We start from the raw sequence: 23,347 nt of genomic DNA, 5'->3' as shown, positions 1-23,347 counted from the left end.
ACCAATTCCACACCCTTATATGGGGAAAGAAATGGTGCCCAAGTTTCCTTTCCCTGAATCTTAGTTCTAAAAAATAATCTAGTGCATTGGAGGTACACTTAAGATTCAAAGAAATACATAATTTTCACATTGCCTGAGCCATCCAGAAAAGGATACTCCGTCCGGGTCCACCTACATATTTGCTTAGGTTTTTTTAAGAGGACCATCCTCTTTCCATGGCATGGAAGAACATGGTACCTACTCTGAGACTAGGCAGCTTCTCACTGGCTGCCACCATGACTATTTGGCCTATATTCCCAGGTCTAAACAGAGCTTCCAGAAATAGTGATCAGAGTAAAGTTTAAAGGTTTGGAAGGAACAGGAGACCTCAAGGATCTCCAAACTAACTATGGTTCAGCTTACAGACTAAGTATAATCAACTAAATACTACATGTGCAAGATCTACAGATCTCTCAAGTACTTGCTTTCCAAGAAGTTTAGAATGGTGGCTGCTTTTTCTCCCCTTATGTACAAATTTTAGATTTAAAAGAAGGGAGGCAGGTGGCTACAATAAAAAGAGATATAAGAAGCCTTGATGAGATCCACAGAAGAGCTGGATTACACATCCTTGGGGCAAAGACTTACCTTATGGGATGCTCCCTTATGCTGGGCCACACGCTTTGTATTCTTGCAGCACTGTGTGGCAGACAACTCTGCTACCCGCACCTGCCCATCACGGGCACACATGGCCAGGGTAGAATCACCACTATTAGGAAGGAACTTTGCCTGGGGTGTTAAGAATGAAAAAAGGGACAAACAAAAGAAATTGAGGAGATGAATTTGAGAGAGAAAAAATATGAGAACCCCAACTCACCCCGTTGTTTCCAAACAGCTGAAAATTTAGCTTGCCATCTTTTACATAATTGGTTAAAGCCTAATTTCTTCCAGGAGTTAGAGGAGAGGGAGAGACAAAAACTTCTCTAATGTAAAAGGGCATTTCAGTTGATTCTGGAAGGTTGAACTGGTACAGGATAAGTGATCAGGTGAACTAGGACTCTACCTACCAGGGCAGAAAATGAAGAAAAATTTGCTACAAAGTTAACGAAAGAGGATGTTGGGGAAGGAGAGAACCTGCTTAGGAATAAATGGCCAGTACCAATATGATGTATTGCACTGATGAGTAAAATCTCCAGAGAATAACAACAATACTAACTAACATTTATCAAATTTTACTAAGTACCAGGCACAGTTCTAACTGCTTAGCTTCTATTGCTATTTAATCCTCATAACCCTCTATGTTATTAGCCCTATATTATAGATAAAAAACTGAGGATAGAGGTTAAATAACTTGCCCAAAATCACACAACTAATAAAGGGTAGGGCCAGGATTTGAACCCAAGCAATCTGACTCAACAGTCTCTGCTCTTACACTATATGCCTCCTATCAGGGCATGTGTGGTACCTTCCTGATGATTTCTAAGCACCCTACCTATTTTGAGACTTCCAATAGTCTTTATGTTCAAGGAAAGAAAAGCTTGCCATAGGTCTTTCAGTGTATTAACTCCTCTAAGGTATTACAAGAGTCAAGATAGGACTGAGTTCAATGTCTTAATTCCTACAACTTACTACCAGTTCCCACTATAGGCAACAGCTCAAATTTGTCTAACTCATGTCTGATTTTCTCAGTTGCTATTCTGCTCCCTTGCCTCACCTGGAAGACATTGCTTTTGTGGCCACTCTCAAAGTCCAGGACTGGCTGCCGCCGCACCCAGTCCCAAACCACCACTTTCAGGTCATCACTGCCACTGGCCAGCCAAGTTCCACGCTGGTTAAAGTGCAGGGTATTGACACAACCAGTATGGCCCTCAAGCCCATGCTGCAGGCGGAAACGCTGCACAAAGAGTCTTGCTCCACAAGCCTCATACACAAAGCGGGAACTTGAACCCAGTTCCCGCTCCCGAAGGGCAGGAAGGGCTTGCCAGCGAGGTCGGGGAAGGGCTGTTGTCTCCGAAGACACCCAGTCCTCCAGGGCCCGCTCATCATCTGATGAGTCCTGGTCACGGTTGGCCCGTTTACGCTGTACACGACGCCGAGGATGCTCTTCCTCCTCCTCTTCTTCCTCCTCCTCTTCGTCTGAGCGATCATGGACTTGATTTTCATCATTGATGGAGTAATGGCCAGTGTCCTCCATGCTGTCAGAGTCCTTGTCTTCCCCTGAGCTCTCTGTATCTGTGTCTCGACTTTCTGTGCTGGTGCGATTGGGGCCACCATCATCCCCCGTCAAGCTCAAGCTCAGGTCTGAGGCCTCTACTTCAATGCCTGAGGATGTCTCCCTCCCCTCTTCAGCTCCAGACATCTCCTCTGGACTGCTAGACATGCTTCCTGCATGTAAGGGAGAAACAGGTAGGTCAGGGAGGAAAAAGAAGAAAACAGGATAGTGATCAGAGCATTTCCCCACCTTAGTCTAAGAAATCATCACATCAAAAGAACCAGAAACCAACTCTGGTCAAAGTGTTTTCTGAAGGGGAATCTTGGCCAAGAAATTGAAAAGACTAAGATCAAAGCCACACACAAATAAAGGTACTTCAACAGAATTAAAGAAATGCAGAACCTAAGAGTATAATAAATTCTTAAGAGGCAAAGCATTGGCAGACTATATGGAAGTATGCTTGATACAACCACCTTAGGCTCTGTTCTGTGGGATGGGTATCCATTAGTTACAGTAAATAATTAAACTAAATGTAAGAAAAAGAATAGCCATCCCCACAAGAGCTGGCATAGCCATGTTCTTAGAGAAGGATGGAAAATAACTGATTAAAATCACTACTGACAGTAGATGCGGAGTTGTATTTTTTCCCACTTCAAGAAAGCACCACTACCTCCTAGCTCCTAAACTCTAAACTTTCTTTCCCTAACATCTTAAAAGTCCACTAAGAATCCAGAAGTGGGAATTGTAATCATTTAAGTGAGTTCTTGCTCACTTTCTGCTAATATATGTATTCTGACTTACCTCTGTTAATTTAGTAATTTTAATACTACTTTTAGATATACAAACTGGACAAAGTTCTATCAGAAAGCACACATAAAAATGATAAAAAGAAGGGGGCCTGGCCATCATGTGTCAGCCGCTGAGCATTGACCTATGACTTAGGAGACTGAGGTCATGGCACATGCCTGGGTTGTGGGCTCTATTCCCAGTGGGGGGGCGTGCAGGAGGCAGCTGATCAATGAATCTCTCATCATTGATGTTTCTCTCTCTCTCCCTCTCCTTTCCTCTCTCTGAAGTCAATACAGATATATTTTTTTTAAAAAAGGGGGGGTTACTACAGTGGCACCTGAGAAGTTCACCATCTTCTAGGCCTGCCTTGTTGGTAGTTCTAAAATAACTGGGTCATACTGAATGACCTAATCCCCTACAATTAGATATTGCATTCTCCTATGGAAAAAGAGCCAAATCGAGCCCAGCTGGCGTCGCTCCAAAGTTGAGCGTTGACCTATGAACCAGGAGGTTAGGGTTCGATTCCCAGTCAGTGCACATGCCCAGGCTAGTAAGGGTCATGCAGGAAATAGCCAATCAATGACTCTCTCAACAATGATGTTCCTATCTCTCTCTCCCTCTTCCTTCCTCTCTCTGAAATCAATAATATATTTTTTTAAAAAGAAAAACAGCCAAATTGTATTCCAATAAACACTTGGCAATGTTCTACAGCACAACTTCCAACCTAAGGTCTAGGTGTGAAGGAAGGGGGGATGAGGATTTTAAACACTGCTCATGCGCCCAGCTGGTGTGGCTCAGAAGTTGAGCATCAACCTATGATCCAGGAGATCAAGGTTCAATTCCTGGTCACGGCACATGCCTGGGTTGCAGGCTCGATCCCCAGCTGAGGGCATGCAGGAGGCAGACAATCAATGACTCTCATTGATGTTTCTCTCTCTCTTCCCCTCTCCCTTCCTCTGAAATCAATAAAAAATATATTAAAAATAAATAAAAAACACTGCTCACATCCTTCCTTCTTTTCTTAGATAACTACAAATTTTATCTTGCCAGAAGTAAAGGCTGTCAGGAAAGGCAGACCAGCTGTGGGTGATTCTGGTATGAGTTATTCAACTCCAACACCACACTAATGTTTAAAAATTCAAAGGATTGGAGTACCTTACTGCTTATTCATCTAGAACAGAGCAGTAACTTCTGAAAATCTCTGTAGCAATGGAAACCCCTTTCCAACGAACTCTTAGACAAAATCAAATACAGAAAACAGATAAAATAACTGCTTTGATTCAAGCAGTGACAGAAGGGTGGGAGACATATAAACAGCTCTTCTTAAAAAGCACCTCAACTAAGAACACAGTGTGAAAACAACTAGGCTAGGAACTAGAAGATAGAGGGGAACAATATGGCAATTTGCTCCTAGGAACAACTGCTGGAACTGCTGTATATGCTAAGAAAGATTAATAGTGTGGTTTTTGAAATGCAATTGGGTTTAAGATTTGGAGTAGTGGGATAAAATATTATACCTATCACTGTGGAGATAGAAAAACAAAGTCAAAACTCCTAGTACTTATTGTTACAATCATGATTAAAAAATTAAGACAACTTTGGGGCCCTATCACATTAACATAAAGGCCAGAGCATATCACAAGCTCAGCAAGAGGACCCTAACAGTCAATGACCAAGATCTAGCTCAAGGGCTAGCAAATTTTTTTCTGCCAAGGGCCAGATAGTAAAAATTTGAGGCTTCATATGCCACATGGATCTCTGTCACAACTACACGTGGTCACACCAAAGCAATCGTAAGTACTATGTAAATGAATGGGGAATGACTGTGTTTAAAAAAACAGTGGCAGGCTGGACTTGGCCTACAAGCCATAGTTTTTCAATCCCTGATCTAGCTAATGGCCAAATAAACTGTATACCTCAAACCCCTCTAGAACACTTTGTCTAGCAACTAAGCCCAGTGAAAAATCTGAAAAACTTTCCTTTACAGAAGATGAATGGCAGTGGTAACAACAAAAGGGCAATAAAACAGCATGTTGGAAAATCTCACATTCCACTCCTCAATTTCATTACTCTGCCAATCACATCAACTAGAATTTAGCTTATAATCCTGACCTGCAAGGTGCTAAGGAATGCTAGACACTGTGTTGCCCAACTACTATATCCATTTGGTGGATGTTACTCTAGAAGTTGGCTCACAGGTGAAGCATTGGTTGAATAACCCAGGTAGTAGCTAACTCTATCAGAATCTTGATATCCTGTCTTCAAATCTGCACTAGATTCAATGCTGTAACACTTGGCAACACTGGGAAAAGGAAGGAAGGAAGGATGGAAGGGAGGATGGATGAATGAATGGAAGGAGGGCAGGAAGAAAACCCCAATTCCAGTTGGTTTAGGTTCTAACCTCATTTCTTATCATAATACTTGTCAAACTATGATCTACCATGAAAAGAGACTTCTCATTATAACTGGGGAACCTCACCTGCCCAACAACGCTCTTGTTCCCACAACCAACTGGATCTTTTTTCTCCTTTATTATAAATAGCATCTCCTAGGTTTTACCTACCCTTACAACCTTTCAAAATTCCAAACCACCTGACCTCTTAGAGACACAACTCTATTATTGATCTTCTGAAAACAATCAGATAAAAGTTGAAGCAGCAAAAGTACCAGACAATCCAAGGTATTTCCTATGTAGTTTCCTGTACTCCAAACAACCCAAGAAAGGTTCACTCTTAGGAAAGGTTTTCTTCTCTCCACTAAAATCCAGGTCTCCACTTTCTTTGGGGGAGGAGAACATCAGTTGATAGCAAAAATAGCTTCACCTTCATTTTGGCCCCTTACCATTAGCTAAGTCTGTTTTGCCATCTGTGCTGCTCCCTTTTCTGGACATCTTGACTGATGTTTATTGTAGCCAGCCTGGATCTGCAAGGGAAAAAAAAAAGCAACAATTAGAAAACAATCTGGGAAAGATGATAGAAGGGACAAGGAGATTTAACAATATACACCTTTGTCATTTTTATAAAAATGATTTTTTTGGTATGTGCTCAATAGGGCTTCTCAGCTGCTGAAATCATACCAGATTTCCCCCCTATGTTTAAATTCCATAAAGAGACATATCTTTGGGAAGTTGACTGCAGTCTCTTATCCTTATTTTGTAACTAGCAGTGTTTTTTCAGGGGAAAGAGGGAACTGAAATAAAACCTAAAACACCAGGCATGTGTCAAATGACATATACTATAAGCAGAGAGCCTTAACTCAATACAAAGAGCTAACTTCAGCACTGCCCTCTCCACAAAAATCTTCTGTTATAAATAATAGTCTTATGTATCCACAAACTATTACACTGTCTTCACAACATGAAGAGGTAGGTCAGACTCTTTATATCATTTTACACACAAATCAAGAGAGATGAAAGCCTGACCGGTGTGGCTCAGTGGTTGTATGTCCACCCATGCACCAAGAGGTTGCCAGTTCTATTCTAGTCAGGGCACATGCCTGGGTTGAAGGCTTGATCCCCAGCAGGGGGCATGCAGGAGGCACCTAATCAATGTTTCTCATCTATGTTTCTCTCACTCTCCCTTCTTCTCTCTCTATAATCAATAAAAAAATATTTTAAAAAGAGAAAGATAAAAGAAATCAAGCTTATGGGGTAAGAGCTTGGGCTTTATGTTCACTCGGATGCCTAGCTTCATATTCACAGGTGCAGATACAGCATTAACTATTATAAGAAGCAGAGATGAATTAGGACTTGGGGGCTCCCTACCTCTAAGAAAGAACATAAAAAGGTTTTTTTCTCCTGTTACAACTAATAAGTCACCAAGTGCAAAGCTGGGGAAGAAAAGGGCAACATTTCTATTAAATCAACATTTCTATTAAACCATTATTTCACAATCCCACCAACTTTCACCAGATTTGTCTTTTTGGCAAAACTGTAACTAGGAATCAGAGTACCTAGCTTTTTTCCTTTTATACCACTGTAACACATTCATTATTTTTTCAGGGCCTCACGTCCACCTCCAGCAAATTCCAAAGAGCAAAGAAAAATATTATTCAGGCCAGATTTTGTTAAGCCCATTCAGTGCCTTGGACAAAAGGCGCTGGTAAAAGACAAAGTATGATTATGACTCCAGGCCTGTACCCAGGCACACTGGCCTCTAATCTTTCAACAGCCCTTTCATTCCCATAACAATGATCCCAGAGGCAGCCCCATCCTTAATCTTACCCCCTATTCTCCTCTACAGAAATCCAAGTTGCTAACAAAAGTGTCCTCTGCCAAGAGACAGCTGCCCAAAGCTTGCTCATAGTAGGCCAAAGCAGGGGAGTGAAAATAATACAAGAGCAGGACTGAGGCTGAATCTGAGGAAAGGACACCTGGAAGGATGATGATGAAAGACAAAGCCAATGAAAAACAGATCTGTGAAGCCACATAAGGAAAAACAGTGAAGAGTTGTTTGCAGAGCAGGCTGTTTTCCTCCTCCTACTTCGATGATATATTTTTGCACAGCATTCCTCACATGGCACTTGTTTTTCCCTCATAGCAGTCCCTGTTTATGTTCTTTAGTATCTCAGCAATATCTTCTTCCCCACCTAGGGATTAAGTTAATTACATTAATTGTCAAAGTCCTATGAAGTGAGGAAAATAACTGCACTGCTTTAAGACTCAAAACTAAGGTCACGCCCGGCTGGCGTGGCTTAGCAATTGAGCATCAACCTATGATCCAGGAGATTGCTGGTTCGATCCCGGGTCAAGGCACATACCCAGGTAGTGGGCTCGATCCCCAGTAGGGGGCTTGCAGGAGGGAGCTGATCAATGACTCTCTCATCATTCAGAGAGTTTCTATCTCTCCCTTCCTCTCTCTGAAATCAATAAAGATATATTTAAATAAACAAATAAATGATACAACAAAAACTAAGGTCATAAGTATACCTTATGATCAATTGAGAACAAATCTGATGTTTTCTCACCTCCAGAATCCAAACTGTCAACCATATCATACTTCCCACCCCACTATTATCCACTCCTAGAGAATAAAGCAGCTCCAGAGAACCTTTCTCAAAACTGAATTTCATCAACTTCTACAGAAGCCCAGACTGCCTGAACTTAAGACATAATGGTTCTAGAGGCTTTCCCAACCTCTATGACCAGGAGGAACCAAAGCCTAGTGCCTACTTAGCTCTGAGAAGTAGGCAAAGGAAAGTCATGAGGATCAACCCATACCCAGTGGCTATAGATCTCATCTTTTGGGGAAACTGGCTTAAGGTTCTTGCAAGAAGGGATCTTCTCTTTAAGGGAAAAAGTTAACAGAATTTAGTGCTAAATTCAGAAACAGAGAAAATCCTCTGAATGCTTATGTTAATTCTAATCGCTAAGTAATATAGGCAGATAACTTCTAAAGGTCACATTTTAGGGGCCACAGAGTTTAGCAAAATTAGTCTTAGACTAAAAATTTGAAGTCAGGATTCTAGTATCAGCTAAGCCATTAGCATATTTTGTAACCTTGGGTAAGCTGTTTAATCTTCTCTAGACTTCATTTTCTTTTTTTATAAAATAATATTAGTAATTCCAGAGATGATACAGATAGGTATATGTTAAAATTTCTGCAACAGGATGCTCCAGAGCAGTGGTCTCAAAACTGATAATGAACTGTGTCAATGAAAACTTTGAGAATAAACCTTCAATATGAGTGTACATATACACTCACACTTAATCAATTCACATTAAACATTAAGCTTTTTCTAGAAAAAAATAGATATTTCAATTTTCTTTTTCTATATACCACTGGATCATCTTCCATACTCCTTGGGGTGCACCTATTCCTACTTTGGGGACCACTTCTTCTAGAAAGCCAAGAAATTATGACAATAATAAAATACAATTACTTTGGGGATGAGTTGTTACTCTTATCATATAAACTTCAAAGTACAGAAATTTAAAACGATCTCAACTCTGGGGCAAGAATTAAGAGTAAGTGCCCAGATTAGTCGTTGAACACCAACCTATGAACCAGGAAGTCATGATTCAATTCCTGGTCAGGGCACATGCCCAAATTGTAGGCTTGATCCCCAGCAGGGGGCACGCAGGATCCAATCAAAGACACTCTCTCATCATTGATGTTCCTATCTCTCTCCTCCCTTCCTCCCTCTGAAATCAATAAAAACATTTTTAAAAAAAAGTTAACTGCCCAAATTAAAGCAGGTTAAGATCCTATGTACGACTGTGCCCTAGGTCTCAAGTATGGGAGCCACTCTAGAATCTCTTCCATCACCAAGAAATACAACCTGATTTTATAATCTGAGGTTAGGGACCATACCTGACTCTAACTTACACTACCTTCTTCATTCTTTTTGTTGTTGTTGTTAATCCTCAGCAGAGGATATTTTTTCCATTGAGTTTGAGAGAGAGTGGAGGGGGGTAGGGAGAGAGAGAAACATCAATGTGAGGGAGACAAATCAACTGGTTGCCTCCCACATACATCAGACGTGCCGGTAATTGAACCAGACACCCTGTGGTATGAAGGCCGAAGTTTCTACACTGAGCCATACTGGCCAGGGCCCTTCTTCATTCTTTAATATACTACACTGCCAACAAATCCAGTTTTAACTTGATCAATCTCCATGTAAAATCTAGTCCAGAACAAACCAATCTGAGCTTGGAAAAGCTGATGAGCTCACTGCTCCAGGTAGCTAGGGGAGCTTAATTAGATTAGCTCTGCTGCCTGCACTCTAAAAATAACCACAGCCCCTGCCAAACTGAAGGTTAAGGAGTAAGCTATTGGGGGATGGAGGAAAACAGACTCAGGTATCATTTTAATTTCTACCTAAGAAATTCCAGTGACCTAGATTTCTCTTGACTTAATAAGAAAAGGTCTTAAATTTTTAACCAAATAGATGACAAAGTATTAAGTAAAAACCAAGAGGGAGAGTTAATACTATATGTAAGAGTACTTTGTAGAAGAGGTACCAAGTATCTCCTGTTTAAAATCACTGAGGCTGCTTCCTTTTCCTAATATTAATGAAAGATTTGTACAAGAGACTATTTATAGTAGGGCAATAAGACATCCAAATACAACATACATACATATATATATACATATATACACACACAAAGACTTGACTCCTATGTTTTTACAATATACAAAAACTAACTGAAAATGGATCACAGACCTAGATGTAAAAGCTAAAACAATACAACTTACAGAATAAAACAATGGAGATAATCTTTGTGACAATGGGTTAGGCAAATATGTCTTCAGGTAGGTCTCAAAAAGCACAAACCATAAAAGAAAATGTTAACTGGATATACCAAAATTAAAAGTCTACTCTTCAAAAGACCTGTTAAGAAGATGAAAAGACAAGCTACAGACTAAAAGAAAATATCTGCAAAAGACACATTAAGGGTAGCAACCAGAATATATTTAAAATCTCTCACAACTAAATAAGAATCACTAGAAAAGATCCTCAATATTATTAGTTATCAGGGAAACACAAATGAAAACCACTATGAGAATCCCCTACATACCTATTAGGTTTAAAATTTTAGAAATAATAATGAAAGCTTTCTTTATCAAGTGCTAACACGGCAGATATACAAAATGGTAGTCAATTTGGAAAACAGTTTGGCAGTTTCTTATAAAGTTAAACATACATTTACCACTCTGGAATCCCACCCAGGTATGTACTCAAAGAAATGAAAATGTATGTCCAACCCAAAGCCTGTAGGTGAAATGGTTTGGTGGCTTCATTTAGAGTAATCAAACACTGGACTGGATAAACAAATTGTGGTCTATCCACACAATGTACTACTACTAAGCAAAAAAAAGAAATGAACTATTGATACACACAGCAACACGGATGGACCTCAAATACGTTATGCTAAGTGAAAAAAGCAAGATTAAAACAGCTACATAATATGATTCCATTTATAGGACAATCTGGAAAAGATAAACTATAGGGACAGAAAGCAGAACAGTGGTTGTTAGGGACTGGGGGTAGGGAAGGGAATGACTAAAAGCAGACGTGCGAAAACTTTTTGGAATGATGAAAATGTTCTATGTTTCAATCATGGTGATGTTGAGTGACTATGCATTTGTCAAAATTCATAGAATAGGTCATTGAAAAAAAGGGTAAATTTTATGCCATGTAAATCATACTTCAATAAATCTGGATGGGGAAAAAAAGAATGAGAGAAGTAGAGGAAGGGGAGAAATCATGCCAAGTGTTAAACAAAGGCTAAAACCCAACAACTAAAAATACTAAATTTTCAAGGCTGTGATTATTATTAGTATTATTTTTTTAATCCTGACCCGAGGACATGCTTAGAGAGAGGAAAGGGTGGGGAGAGAAACATTGCTGGGTTGCCTTCTGTACACTCCCCAACTGGGGATCAAACTCACAACCCAGGTTATGTGCCCTGACTAGGAATTGAACCGGCAATCTTTCAGAGCACGGGGCAATGTTCAACCAACTGAGCCAATCCAGCGAGGCAAGGCTGTGATTAGTAATAGAAGTTAGCTAAAGTGGTCAATAAGCTGCAGTAAATGAGAGCAAAATGTTTGAAAATGAAACTGCAGAGGGATTTTTGCTGCAACCACATTTGAGACAAGAGGAATCCTAAATTCATAAAAAGTCTCTAGCCCAGCCGGCATGGCTCAGGGGTTGAGCATCTACCTATAAACTAACAAGGTCACGGTTCGATTCCCAGTCAGGGCACAGGCCTGGGTTTCGGGCTCGATCCCCAGTAGGGGGCATGCAGGAGGCAGCCAATCAACGACTCTCTCATCATTGATGTTTCTAACTCTCTCCCCCCCTTCCTCTCTCGGAAATCAATAAAAACATTTATTTTTAAAAAGACTCCAACCCTATTTATTATCTTGTTGACAGCTAAGACTATCAGGAACTTCAAGTACTTCAAAGTAATTCTGAATATTTATGCTTTCCATTTATATTTTTTAAATTTCTCTCAAGCCCTGGCCAGTTTGGTTCAGGGGTTAGAGCACGAGCCCGAGGACTTTAGGGTCCTGGGTTTAATTCCACCCAAGCGCACATACCTTGGTTGCAGGCTCAATCCCTGGCTGTGGTTGGGGTGCATGCAGGAAGCAACCAATTGATGTGTCTATCTCACATCGATGTTTCTCTCTCACTCCCTCCCTTCCACCCTCTCTGAAAAGCAATGGGGAAAAAATAGCCTCAGGTGAGGGTTAAAAAAAATAAGTAAAAATAAATAAATAAATAAATAAATAAATAAATAAATAAATAAATAAATAAATAAATAAAATTTCTCTCAAATTCATCTTAACTGCTTTGGAGTCTACAAGCTCTGAAAACTGATAACTCTACTTACCTTACCTCATATCCAATGGAAACTTCATCATCTAAATATTAGTCCTTGATCCCTTCATTAAGCTCTGAACTCTCAGTGAGTTTCCATGAGTTACATAATCCCAGCACTCTCTCAGGCCAGTCCAGCAGTCTTGTTTCGCATGCCTTCATTTTGCAACTCAAGTGCCCAACTCTCCTACATAGACACCCATATTTACATGAGACAGAGTTTTAGAATTTCCTCTGAAACTAAAAGGTAATCTTAGAAAATGCTTCAATTATTAGTAAGACAGATATCTGAGAGCCACACAGTCCTTGGTTCCTCTTGAGAGGACAGATGTCCCATACCACTCATAACTGAACAGCTGTTCATCAGGGCTGATCTCCATCCAAAGTACAAATTTGTTTTTTCAGTCCCAAGTCCCACAGTCCATCTGGAATCAACCAGTCCTACTTTCCACATCCCAAATTTTTGTTTTCAAGCTGAAATGTCTCATTTTAAATTCATTCTCCTTACCTTACTATTTTTCTACTTAACAATAGACACTTCTCCAAGTCAACTTTCCTGACTCTGCCACCAGCCACTTGCTGGCTTCTCATTTATGGCACTTGATTTCCTCTGGGCACCCAGCCACTCAAATCACATAGTGTTTATTAATCAGACAGAGACCCTCAGGCACTGAAATTCAAAGGGGTGACTCCCGGGAAGCTGAAACTCATACTATATAAAACATGTTTATGGGGGGCAGGCCTGTAGTTCTGGGCTACTTTCCATTAAGTCCTTCGAGGAGTTGAATATACTACTGTCTCTTCTGGTAAACTGGAAAGGGGTGCAGAAAGAAACTATGAATGTTTCTGGATCAGGGAAATTAATCTCTATTCCTATTGTGCAGAAGATTGACAACACAGGGCAACTCAACAGTACATCCAGCCTCCCTTGTTTATCCAAATTATAGGCATCTGGCACCACCCAGTGGACGATCTGTACAGAGACATGCTAGTAATGCAATAATGTGCAAGGCAATACAGGAGCTACAAAAATGAACAAGGCAGTCACCATCCATTTTTTAGCCAATAGTCAATTAAAAAAAAAAAAGAGCATATAACTAACTATAATACAAGAGATACGAGCATCAGTATCATTAAAATATATATATTCCCCAAAAATGTATATACACATTTTGAATAATTATAAAGGCAGTGTTTACTGTTTTTTTAAACATATAGTTCTATTCTTTTTGTTTTAGTATGTGTTTATTGATTTCAGAGAGAAGAAGGGAGAGGGAGAGATAGAAACATCAATGATGAGTGAGTCACTGATCAGCTGCCTCCTGCACACCCCTTATTGGGGATCTAGCCTGCAACCTGGGTATATGCCCTGACCAGGAATCAAACCAGCAATCTCCTGGATCATAGGTCGATGCTCAATTGCTGAGCCACACTGGCCAGTGTTCATTAAAATGTTTCATTTTCAAAACTTAGCTATCAGCTGTTAAAGTATGTACACATTTTTCTGGGATACCCTGTATATGTAATGCAGTTGCAATTGATCAGAGGATTATATTTAGTTTCAGGGAGAAAGAAAAAGCTTCCATGGAGAAATTAGTTTTTAAGCTGGGCTTTGAAGGAAGGATAGGATTTTATTTCCTAAGATTTTTAAAATGATTTTTAGAGAGGAAGGGAGGGGGAAAGAGAGAGAAACATCAATGTGAGAGCGAAATATCCACTGGCCATCTCCTGCACGCCCCCACCAGGGATTGAGCCTGCAACCTGGGCATGTGCCCTGACCAGGAATTTAATGGGCAACCTTTCAATGTACAGGTCAATGCCCAACTGAGGTGGCAAGGATAGGATTTTAATGGGTAGAATTGAGAAAGACATTCCACCTGAATCAGAATAAGATATGGAAAATAAAAAAAACCTGGTATGTTCAAGAATAGACCTGGATAGTCTGATTTGGCTAGATAGTGCGGTATAGTTGATTGTTAAGAAGTACAGAAGGTGTACTTCTGTACTGGCCAGTGTGCTCAGTTGGTTGGAGCGTACATCAAGGGTGGCAGGTTGAATTCCCAGTCAGGGCACATACCCAGGTTGCAGGACGGATCCCTGGTTGGGATGCATGTGGGAGCCAACCAATCAATATTTCTCTCTCACATGGATGTTTCTCTCTCCCTTCCTTGCTTCCTCCAAGATCAATAAAAAAGAAAAAAAATTATATATATTAAAAAAGTATGGTCCTAGCTGGTTTGGCTCAGTGGTTAGTGTCGGCCAGTGGACTGAAGGGTTCCAGGTTTGATTCCAGCCAAGGGCACGTACCTCAGTTGCAGGCTCAATCCCCAGCCCCGGTTGGGACGTGTGCAGTTGGCAACCAACTGATGTGTGTCTCTCACATCGATGTTTCTCCCTCTCCCCCTTCCACTTTCTCTGAAAAGCGATGGAAAAAAATCCTCGGGTGAGGATTAAAAAAAGAAAGTATGGGAGGTATGTATGTGTTAGGCATCAAGAAGATTATTTTGTCAAGGATAGTAAGAGGGACTAAAATGGACAGAAAAGGAAGGAGAAACAAGTTCAAAAACTGTTATAGTTGCTGAGGTAAGAAGCAATGAGAACCTGTCTTAGGTTGATGGCAGAGGAAATTAAAAGGAGATCAATGTAGAAAACATTGTAGAGGTAGAATTAACAGTATCTGACTCAATAAGCTGTTTTAAAGCTCAAAAAATCAAAAAGACAAGTTTGAACCTGGGTTCCTAGAGGAAATTAAGTGCCATAAATGAGAAGATAGCATGTGGGGGAAGAAATGAGTTTATTTTAATTATGTTTAAAATTTAAGCTGACATGTCAGGAATGTAGGGGAAAACCAATATAGGTCTGAAACTTGAGAAATAAATTAGGCCAGAGATACAAACTTGTAACATACTTCTACAGAAAAGCTTCAAAATCAAATACCTTGTAAATTACACCTCACTTTAAAAAAAGGAAAATAGCCCTGCCCTGTGTGGCTCAGTGTTTAGAGCATCCACCCATGCATGCACCGAAGGGTCTTGGGTTCAATGCCTGGGCAAGGACACATACCTGGGTTGCAGGTTAGTCAGGGTGCATGCAGGAGGGAACCAATCAATGCATCTTTCTCACACTGATGTCTCCTCTCTCCCTCCCTCTCTAAAAATCAATGGAAAGAATATCCTCGGGTGAGGATTAACAAAATAAAAGGAAAAAGTAAAAACAAACAAATTAAGTACCCAAGAAAGCTCTAAGAGAAAGTCCAAAGAAAGAATCTCGGGGAATACCTACTTCTAGGAAAAAGAAAGGAGAGGGAGACAGAAATGCACAGGGAAGTACAAAGAATAATGAGAGTTAAAAGGTTTCAAGAAGGTGGGGATGGTCCATGTTTCAGATGCTACCGAGAAATGCAGAAAGATGTATACTGAGAAAAGGCTTTCAGAGTCAGTATGGAATTACCTCAGTTACTGAGTGAGAATCCTGGTTTTCTCCCTATTCAAGGATCATAAAAGGATAATCCCCAGTTTAGTAAGTCCATTAAAATTATTTCCTTAAAAAACTCACTGGCCTACTAATTAATCCTAACCTGAGATCCATGTTTAAACAATTCAAAAATGTTTTTATTCACACTGTCATTTGAACACACCTTAAAAAAATTTTTTAACTTATTAGTTTTTAAAGAATATTATGTTTTTATTGTTTTTTAGAGAGAGGAAGGGAGAGGGATAGAGACAGAAAGATTGATGAGAGAGAAATATCCATCAGGGACTGAGCCCGAAAACCCAGGCATGCGCCTTGACTGTGAATCGAACCATGACCGCTTGGTTCTAACCACTGAGCCATACAGGCTGGGCCAGACCTTTTTATAATTTACACACTTTTATAAAAACACTGAATTCTATTTTTCAGTTCATTTGCTTCATCACTTGACATTAACAAGACAGCATATAGTGCAACAGAAAATAAGGGCTTTGTTGTCAGTCAGGCCTGGTTTGAATTCTACTTTTTTTTTTATCCTCACCCAGGATATTTTATCCACTGCTTTTGGGGGGGGCAGACAAGACACCGATGTGAGGGAGACACATCAATTGTCTGCCTCCGGCACGCACCCTGACCAGGGCCGGGAATGAGCCTGCAACCAAGGTACATGCCCTCAGCTGGAATCAAACCCAGGACCCTTTGGTCCATGGGCCGACGCTCTAACCACTGAACAAACAGGCTAGGGTGGAATTCTACTTCTACTACCCACTTTGGTTTCTTTTTTATAAAATGGGATAATGTCATTACCCTGCAGGAGTTAGAAGATTAAAGACGTTTGCAATCTGTACTTGATAGCATTTATACTATTTATTCCTAGCTTATCATCTCTGGTTCGAGACCACATTTCCTAGAGAAGCCTGGGATTATCTGTCACTCATCAGTGATCCTACAGACATTGTACGGAACACAGGATACAGTTCCAAGTCCATATCTGCCAGCCTGCTCTCACTGGCCTTTTAAAGAATTCAGAGAGCTCTGTTAACATCTTCTTTTGAGGACATTCATGTCCTATGAACTAGGGTAAACAATATGCCCAGGAATCCACAATATAAGCCTCCTTCTCTCTGAGGTATTCTCCCTCTTGAAGGTTCAGAGGATAGCCAAGACGAGAACTTCAAAGCAACCACTACAGATGGCGAGAAGGAAGATAAGGAAGTCCTGCATCAGCTATCTTAGGAACAAGAAAATTTGTTCCTCCTTTCAATGGATGCCTTCTCTTCCTGTTGGTAATACCAAATGCCCCTGGTGTTTAGTTTACTGGCTTTGGTCTCAATAACAGTATTTCAATGTCAGGAATGCATTCTAACCTGTCAATGCTATCTCCAGCTGTAGAGATAAGGAACTTTTCATAATAACTGTTAAGCCTATTTATCTCATTTTAAATGATTCTAAGGAAAGTCCATTATCTACGGAAATTCCATTGTTTCCACTATAAAATTGTTTATTTTACATCAGAATCCAGTCCCCATTACACGTTTTGCCATTCACATTTCAAATTTTTCTTAAATTGTTGGAAAGGACACTAGAGAGATAAAAGGGTGATACTCCAAAGGTACAATTTATAATGAAACAACAAAGAGGCTAAAAATATCAAGAAGTGCCCTCCGACCTGCACTCAGTTAGAGGGCTGAGTTAAGTAAGGTTAAAACATACTTGATAATGTGGCACTGCTTAAAGTACACTAGAAAACTATATCCTCTCGGCTACCGGTAAAGGTAAATCATAGTCACTTTCCAGACAGCTAAGGAAAACCAGGAACAAAAAAATGACTTGTGGGACGGACATGGATGCTTCATATTAGAACTTGGCCCGACTTCCTTAAACAGTATCCTCAGAGGATAAGGGCAAATACCTAACCTCTCAAAAACAATGATGAAAATTTTTGCAATAACCCAATCCATTAGACGTACCACATTTCATTAAAAGATGCCATCTCTGTCGTATTAATCATGCCCCATGCCCTACTTGCAAACTCAGGGCAGACTCAATTCATTAATTTATCTCTAGCATACACATTTCTGGGGTTAAGGTAGTGCTTGATAAATTGAGCTTCTGGCTCAGAAATTATGTCCTGTAGGGATAGAGATAAAAGACTGCTATAAATAAGTGACGAATTCATAAAATTCATCACACACTAATTCTTAAAGACCATTCAAGCACTTCCTTCTCACTCCAAGAGAATAACTGAATCAGTAAACAAAAACAAGTAGTCCCTTTTTCTGACCAATTTTAACAGCAATGCACAAGATTCTTTTTTTGTTTTTTGGTTAATCCTCACCTGAGGATATTTTTTCCATTGATTTTTAGAGAGTGGAAGGGGGGAAAGGGGAGGAGAAGGGGAGAGGGGAGGAGAGAGAGAAACATCTATGTGAGGGAGACGCATGGACTGGTTGCCTCCCACACGTGCTCCAACTTGGGCTGGGATCAAACATGCATCCCAGGTGCGTGCCCTTGATCAGAAATCGAACCCGAGACCCTTCGGTGCGCGGGCCGATGTTCCAACCGCTGTGCATACCAGCCAGGGTGAAGATTCTTGTGTATATTCACAAAAACAAAAGATAAAGTTTTCAATATGACTGTTAAACTAATCTAAAATCATTAACATTTGGCTCTGTAATTAAGATATGCATAGTTACTACCTCCAGGCCTGTTGCTGATTCAATTCTTTCAGTTGCCTGAGTTTCAAATGGGTAAGAGTAAATAACAGATTATCTTGCCTCACTGATAATCTGCTTAAGAAAAAAATACCTAATTCAATCTTAAAAACTAACTCTAACACCAATGTTATGCAATAAAAACTCTGTGTGGGTAACTCTGTCTTTTATAATCTGGACATTTCCTAGACGTGTTTGGAGTAACTTTCCTACAGTAGAAAATATCCAGAAATAAATCATATTTACTAAAAACAAAGTTTAACTAGTCACTTCATGATTTTAAAAGCCTGTAACTCACTGATAGAACACAGGACCTAGAGTGTGAAACTGATAATCTCAGGCTCCCACAACAGGGCACACTTCTAAAGAATGTCTTCTATTAGTGTCCCATTTGCTTTTGAAATGCCAGTATTGTTTTAAACTGGCAACAAAAAGGCTGCTTTCTTTTAGCTCTCTCTGAAGACAGGCTTCTGTCCTAGGTTGAGCCTAGTCAACACCAAGGATTACAGCACTGAGACTAAATCTTACACATTTAATAGAGTACTGTATTAAATGCCCTGTCAGGCTAGGAACTAAAGTCAAAGGTCACAAGCATACCTAGCCTCCCACTTCAGCCATGCTAAGAAATCCTAATAAGATGCAACAATTCTTATGCAACACCTTGAAACATAAAATATCTTCAGAATATGTGAAACCCTTCAGCGGAGGCAGGGGAGGGGGGATTTTTACCTAGCACATAGAATAAGGAACAAAGTTATGCCTCTTCAAACATATTTCCTTCTCTACTATTGCCCAACACAGATCTACAGATCTTCTAAAAATAGTAATAAAAATGCAGTCTCAGTCTACCTCATCATTCTCCACCCTTCACCTTTCAAAAGAGAGAATTTAGATCCCGCATGATGGTAATGCAAATTGATCAGCTCTAAGTTGATCACTGGCCTGAATGAATATAGCTGCTTTCCATCACAATGTAATCAACGCTTTCTTACTTTTCATGTGCGCTTACCTACCCCACAAATGTGTGGAAGAAAAAAAGAGGTTAAAAACTTTTCATCTGTGCTGTCATAGTATTAAGATGGTCCAACTGGGGAGACAAAATAAAAAACTCTGTACTCTTAACTCCCTAACCCAGATTCACTTCAAAAAGAAAAACCTTGCCCGGATGGGCGTGGCTCAGCAGTTGAGCGTAGACCTAGGATCCAGGCGATCAGGGTTCGATTCCCGGTCAGGGGACATGCCCGGGTTGTGGGCTCAATCAATGACTCTCTCATCATTGATGTTTCTGTCTCTGTCTCTCTGTCTCTCTCCTTTCCTCTCTCTGAAATCAATAAAGATATATTTAAAAAAAAAAATCTTTTCATGGTCTAGTTCTTTGATAATCTATTGATGAGGATCACGGCAGAGCCCAACAACTTGGGGGAAAAAATGTAGTCCCTCCACAGCAAAAAGGAAAAGGCATAAGGGGTAGCTACAGCAGAGGTGGTGAACAACACTGAAGCAGGAAGGTAAGGAATTACAGGCATACCTCCTTTTATTGTGCTTCCCTTTATGGTGCTTCACAGATGTTGTGTTTTTTACATAATAAAAACAAGACCCTCCACCAGCAGAAAGATTACAACTCACTTTACTGCAACACTGGCTTTGCTGTGGTGGTCTGGGACCAAACCAACAGTATCTTGAGGTACGCCTGTATAATACTTGTGTCAACTCTGATCAGGTGTACTAAGAGAGAGACCAAGAGGAAGAAAGCAATGAACAAAGAAAACTTATTGATATTTGGTTTAAGAATGTATTTAGAGCCCTAGCTGGTTTGGCTCAGTGGCTAGAGCATCGGCCCTCAGACTGAAGGGTCCCGGATTTGATTCCAGCCAAGGGCACATACCTTGGTTGCAGACTCAATCCCTGGCCCTGGTTGGCTCATGAGCAAAAGGCAACCAATCAATGTGTCTCTTTCACACCGATGTTTCTCTCCCCCCCTTCCACTCTCTCTGAAAAGCAATGGAAAAAATTACTCTTGGGTGAGGATTTTTTTAAAAAGTGCATTTAGAGATATACATACAACAACATCTAATATTTCCGCTGTCCTCTGGTCTTGAACTAACCTGAATCACGTTCAGAAGGTAACTCTAGGTGGGCACACACAATTAAAAATGAATTGAAAAAATAACCAGGAAAACATGTTCAAAAGCAAAATGCAAAGAGGTGTAAACTAATGTACAATTTACTCTAAGCCATATCAATCAATGATGTATAAATAGAAAAAAAAAATTTAGTGTCTATCATGTGCTAGCCATAATTTAGAGGTTCCTATAAGTTCCTTCATACAATACTAATGATGACCCTAGGAGGTAAGTGGTATTTATCCTATTTTTTTGGAGATGTGGAAATGAAAGGGGAAGTTTAAATAACTTGCCCACGGTCTAAATCTTAGTACAGTATTTAAACCCAGGTCTGTCCAGCTCTAGAAACTGTACTTTCCCCTTTAAATCTTACTGATACACAGATGAACCACCAATAATAATCTTATTCCAGTTCACAATGAGCATTTTCTAATTAGAACACCATGTGAAATAAAACTCACCGGTGTCACACTCAACCTTTTCTAGTATAAATCTGAGATATTAAGAATCAGCTAGGCCTCCTTCACAGAGACACTTAACTCCAGTCACATCCCATAAACTCCAACCATAGCACTATTCTCTGCTACCAGAAACCCAAGAGTCTCACAAAAATTATATTTACAAGTATGTTCTGACTCTCTTCCACACTGGTTCATGTTGCTGACTGTTGACCAAGAATTCTTCAGACCAGCTATAAAAAAAGCAGCCACTTTTTTTAACCCAAAGTTTACCACGATGTCCTGAAGAGTTGGAATTCTGAGGTGAACTGAACCCAGGCACCAACTAAAGGCAGCATATCAGCTTTTAGTGACAAGCAGCTAAATATTCTCCTCTAAATAGCAAGAAATGACAACCCAAACTAATTCCCAGCTTTTAACAATGTAAGAAACATGATCCACACAAAGGCAAAACACAATGCAAATGAGGTAGACAGTTCGTATTGAGGCTTAACTGGAGTTTTGAATATACACAGCAAGAGTTTATGACAGAGAAGGTGCCCACAGTCCATTCAACTTATAAAAGTAACTTAACCAGAACCAGAACACAGTTAAAAATAATACCCCACCTGGGAAATTGTGGTAGGAATTTTATGACTTTAGTGGTCAGCACCTGACCATCAGGGCAAGGTCTGCCTTGGACTTAGGAATTTAAATGCTCTCAACTCCTACTCACCTTTCCTCCTTTATCAGGGTAGTAAGGGCCAGGCTGAGCTCCTGAGAAAATAGGTCTGTAGATTCACTAAAGGACTGAGAAAAAATAAAGTTTAAATGGCAAAGGTGTCTCTTGTGCTAAACATAATAAAAAATATTTACAAGTACATTTTAGTACTTTTTAGACCTCCTTACAACTATTTAAAACCAGAGTAATGTATCTAATTCTGACTAGTCAGTAAATAACCTACAAACATAGTTACAGAAATAAAATGAATCAGGCAAATATTCTCCCAGCTCCACTCACACGTAAAAAGTCACTTAAAAGGAAAACCTGAATCTTTTCAACCCTAACTAACCCATATCCAAACCTCTCAACAAGGAGCCCCAGAGCAGGGCGGAGGGGGGTGGATCCTGGGGAGAATGTGATAGCTCTAGTGCCGGTTTGTTTACAGACTCCAGCAACAATCATGAGTCAGAAATTCAAGCCACCAGATGCTTTCCAACTAACAGGGACCAAATAGGACCGTTCTACGGTGTCCTGGAAGGTCTGGGGGTGAGGGGAGGTAAACTAAGAGAATTACATTACAAAGGGTACAAGACCAGCCGGCAACAACTGACTCTGGGGTTCTTGGACCTCGGCCTTCCGCACAAGGTGCTGGGCCTGAGAACTCGGGATGCTGGGGGGAGGGGTGGGGTGGGCAACGCGCGGTGGCCCTGAGGTGACGGAGACGCAGGGAGAGCCGCGTCCCCCAACTCCAGTCTATGGGGGGGAGGGGGAGGGGGGGCACACAAACCGGTCGACACCCAACGAGGCAAGACGTCCCGGTGGGTTGTGGGTCAGGCCCTTGGGGGCAATTCCAGGGCTGACCGGAGGAAAGGGCAGCCAGTCCTTCCAGTGGAGACTCGGGTCAGGGGAAGGAAAAGACCTGAGCCTTGAGCTTGTTAGTTAGTCAAACCTATCCTGAGGGGAAACGGGACCGGGGAGAGAGCGGCAGGCCGTGCCGGAACGAGACACGGACCGGGTAGGTCGGGGGTGGGGGGGTGTCCGGCTGGGGCAGTTACAAGCACGGGAACCGGCGAGGCTCAGCAGCCTGCTTCCCGTCTCGGGTCATCCTTCTGCTAGCAGCTGCTCCAACTGCTCCAGGCCCAGCCGTCCTGTCCACTGCCGCCACCAACGCCGCCGCCATCTTACACTGGCCAGCGGCCGCCACCGCCGCCTCCGTTCTCTGCGCTTGCGCCTGCGCTGCCACGCTTTTCGGCCCCGTTTGCGACGACGTGCTGTGGGGAAGACCGAGGGGAGAGTGGTCGCGCGAGCTCACCGCTTCCCAGCCCTCGGGAAGGACGCACGAGGGGCGGGGCTTACGGCCAACGGCAAACAGGACGAGGGGCGCGTGCGCGTTACGGAGGGGGCCGAGCTGTTGCAGGGTGTTTTGGTAGTGCCTGGAGGGGCTCGCATCCCTTGCGACACTCGAAACAAATGTGCCTTCGCGGCCTCCCTGAGTTGTGGAAATAAAATTTATTTCTTCTGGGCGACCACCATTTCTAACGTGTGTGAACACGGGGAGCAAGCAGTTCTCTCGC

At 41.2% G+C, this 23,347-nt stretch overlaps 1 protein-coding gene across 8 annotated transcripts in view; it reads right to left on the bottom strand.

Moving 5' to 3' along the window:
- The window catches only part of DCAF8 (DDB1 and CUL4 associated factor 8), a 41,274-nt gene extending 18,168 nt beyond the window's left edge, over positions 1-23,106 (bottom strand). Inside the window, exons 1-7 of one of the 8 annotated variants that reach the window (XM_081121839.1) lie at positions 22,786-22,996; positions 21,786-21,859; positions 20,375-20,480; positions 20,116-20,214; positions 5,819-5,899; positions 1,691-2,361; positions 625-765 (exon numbers count right to left, since the gene is read on the bottom strand). In XM_081121839.1, the coding sequence (XP_080977965.1) occupies positions 625-765; positions 1,691-2,361; positions 5,819-5,867 (861 nt within the window). In that variant the 5' untranslated portion in view covers positions 5,868-5,899; positions 20,116-20,214; positions 20,375-20,480; positions 21,786-21,859; positions 22,786-22,996. Of the gene's footprint in view, positions 1-624; positions 766-1,690; positions 2,362-5,818; positions 5,900-7,348; positions 7,565-12,024; positions 12,137-14,611; positions 14,720-20,115; positions 20,215-20,374; positions 20,481-21,785; positions 21,860-22,785 lie in introns of those variants that run through there. The other 7 variants (XM_081121837.1, XM_081121838.1, XM_081121840.1 and 4 more) reach the window with 7 other exon arrangements.
- Between the last annotated feature and the right edge of the window lie 241 nt (positions 23,107-23,347).

This window comes from Miniopterus schreibersii (assembly GCF_964146895.1).
Source record: "Miniopterus schreibersii genome assembly, chromosome: 19".
NCBI lineage: Eukaryota > Metazoa > Chordata > Mammalia > Chiroptera > Miniopteridae > Miniopterus > Miniopterus schreibersii.
This window is presented reverse-complemented; position numbering and strand designations above follow the sequence as displayed.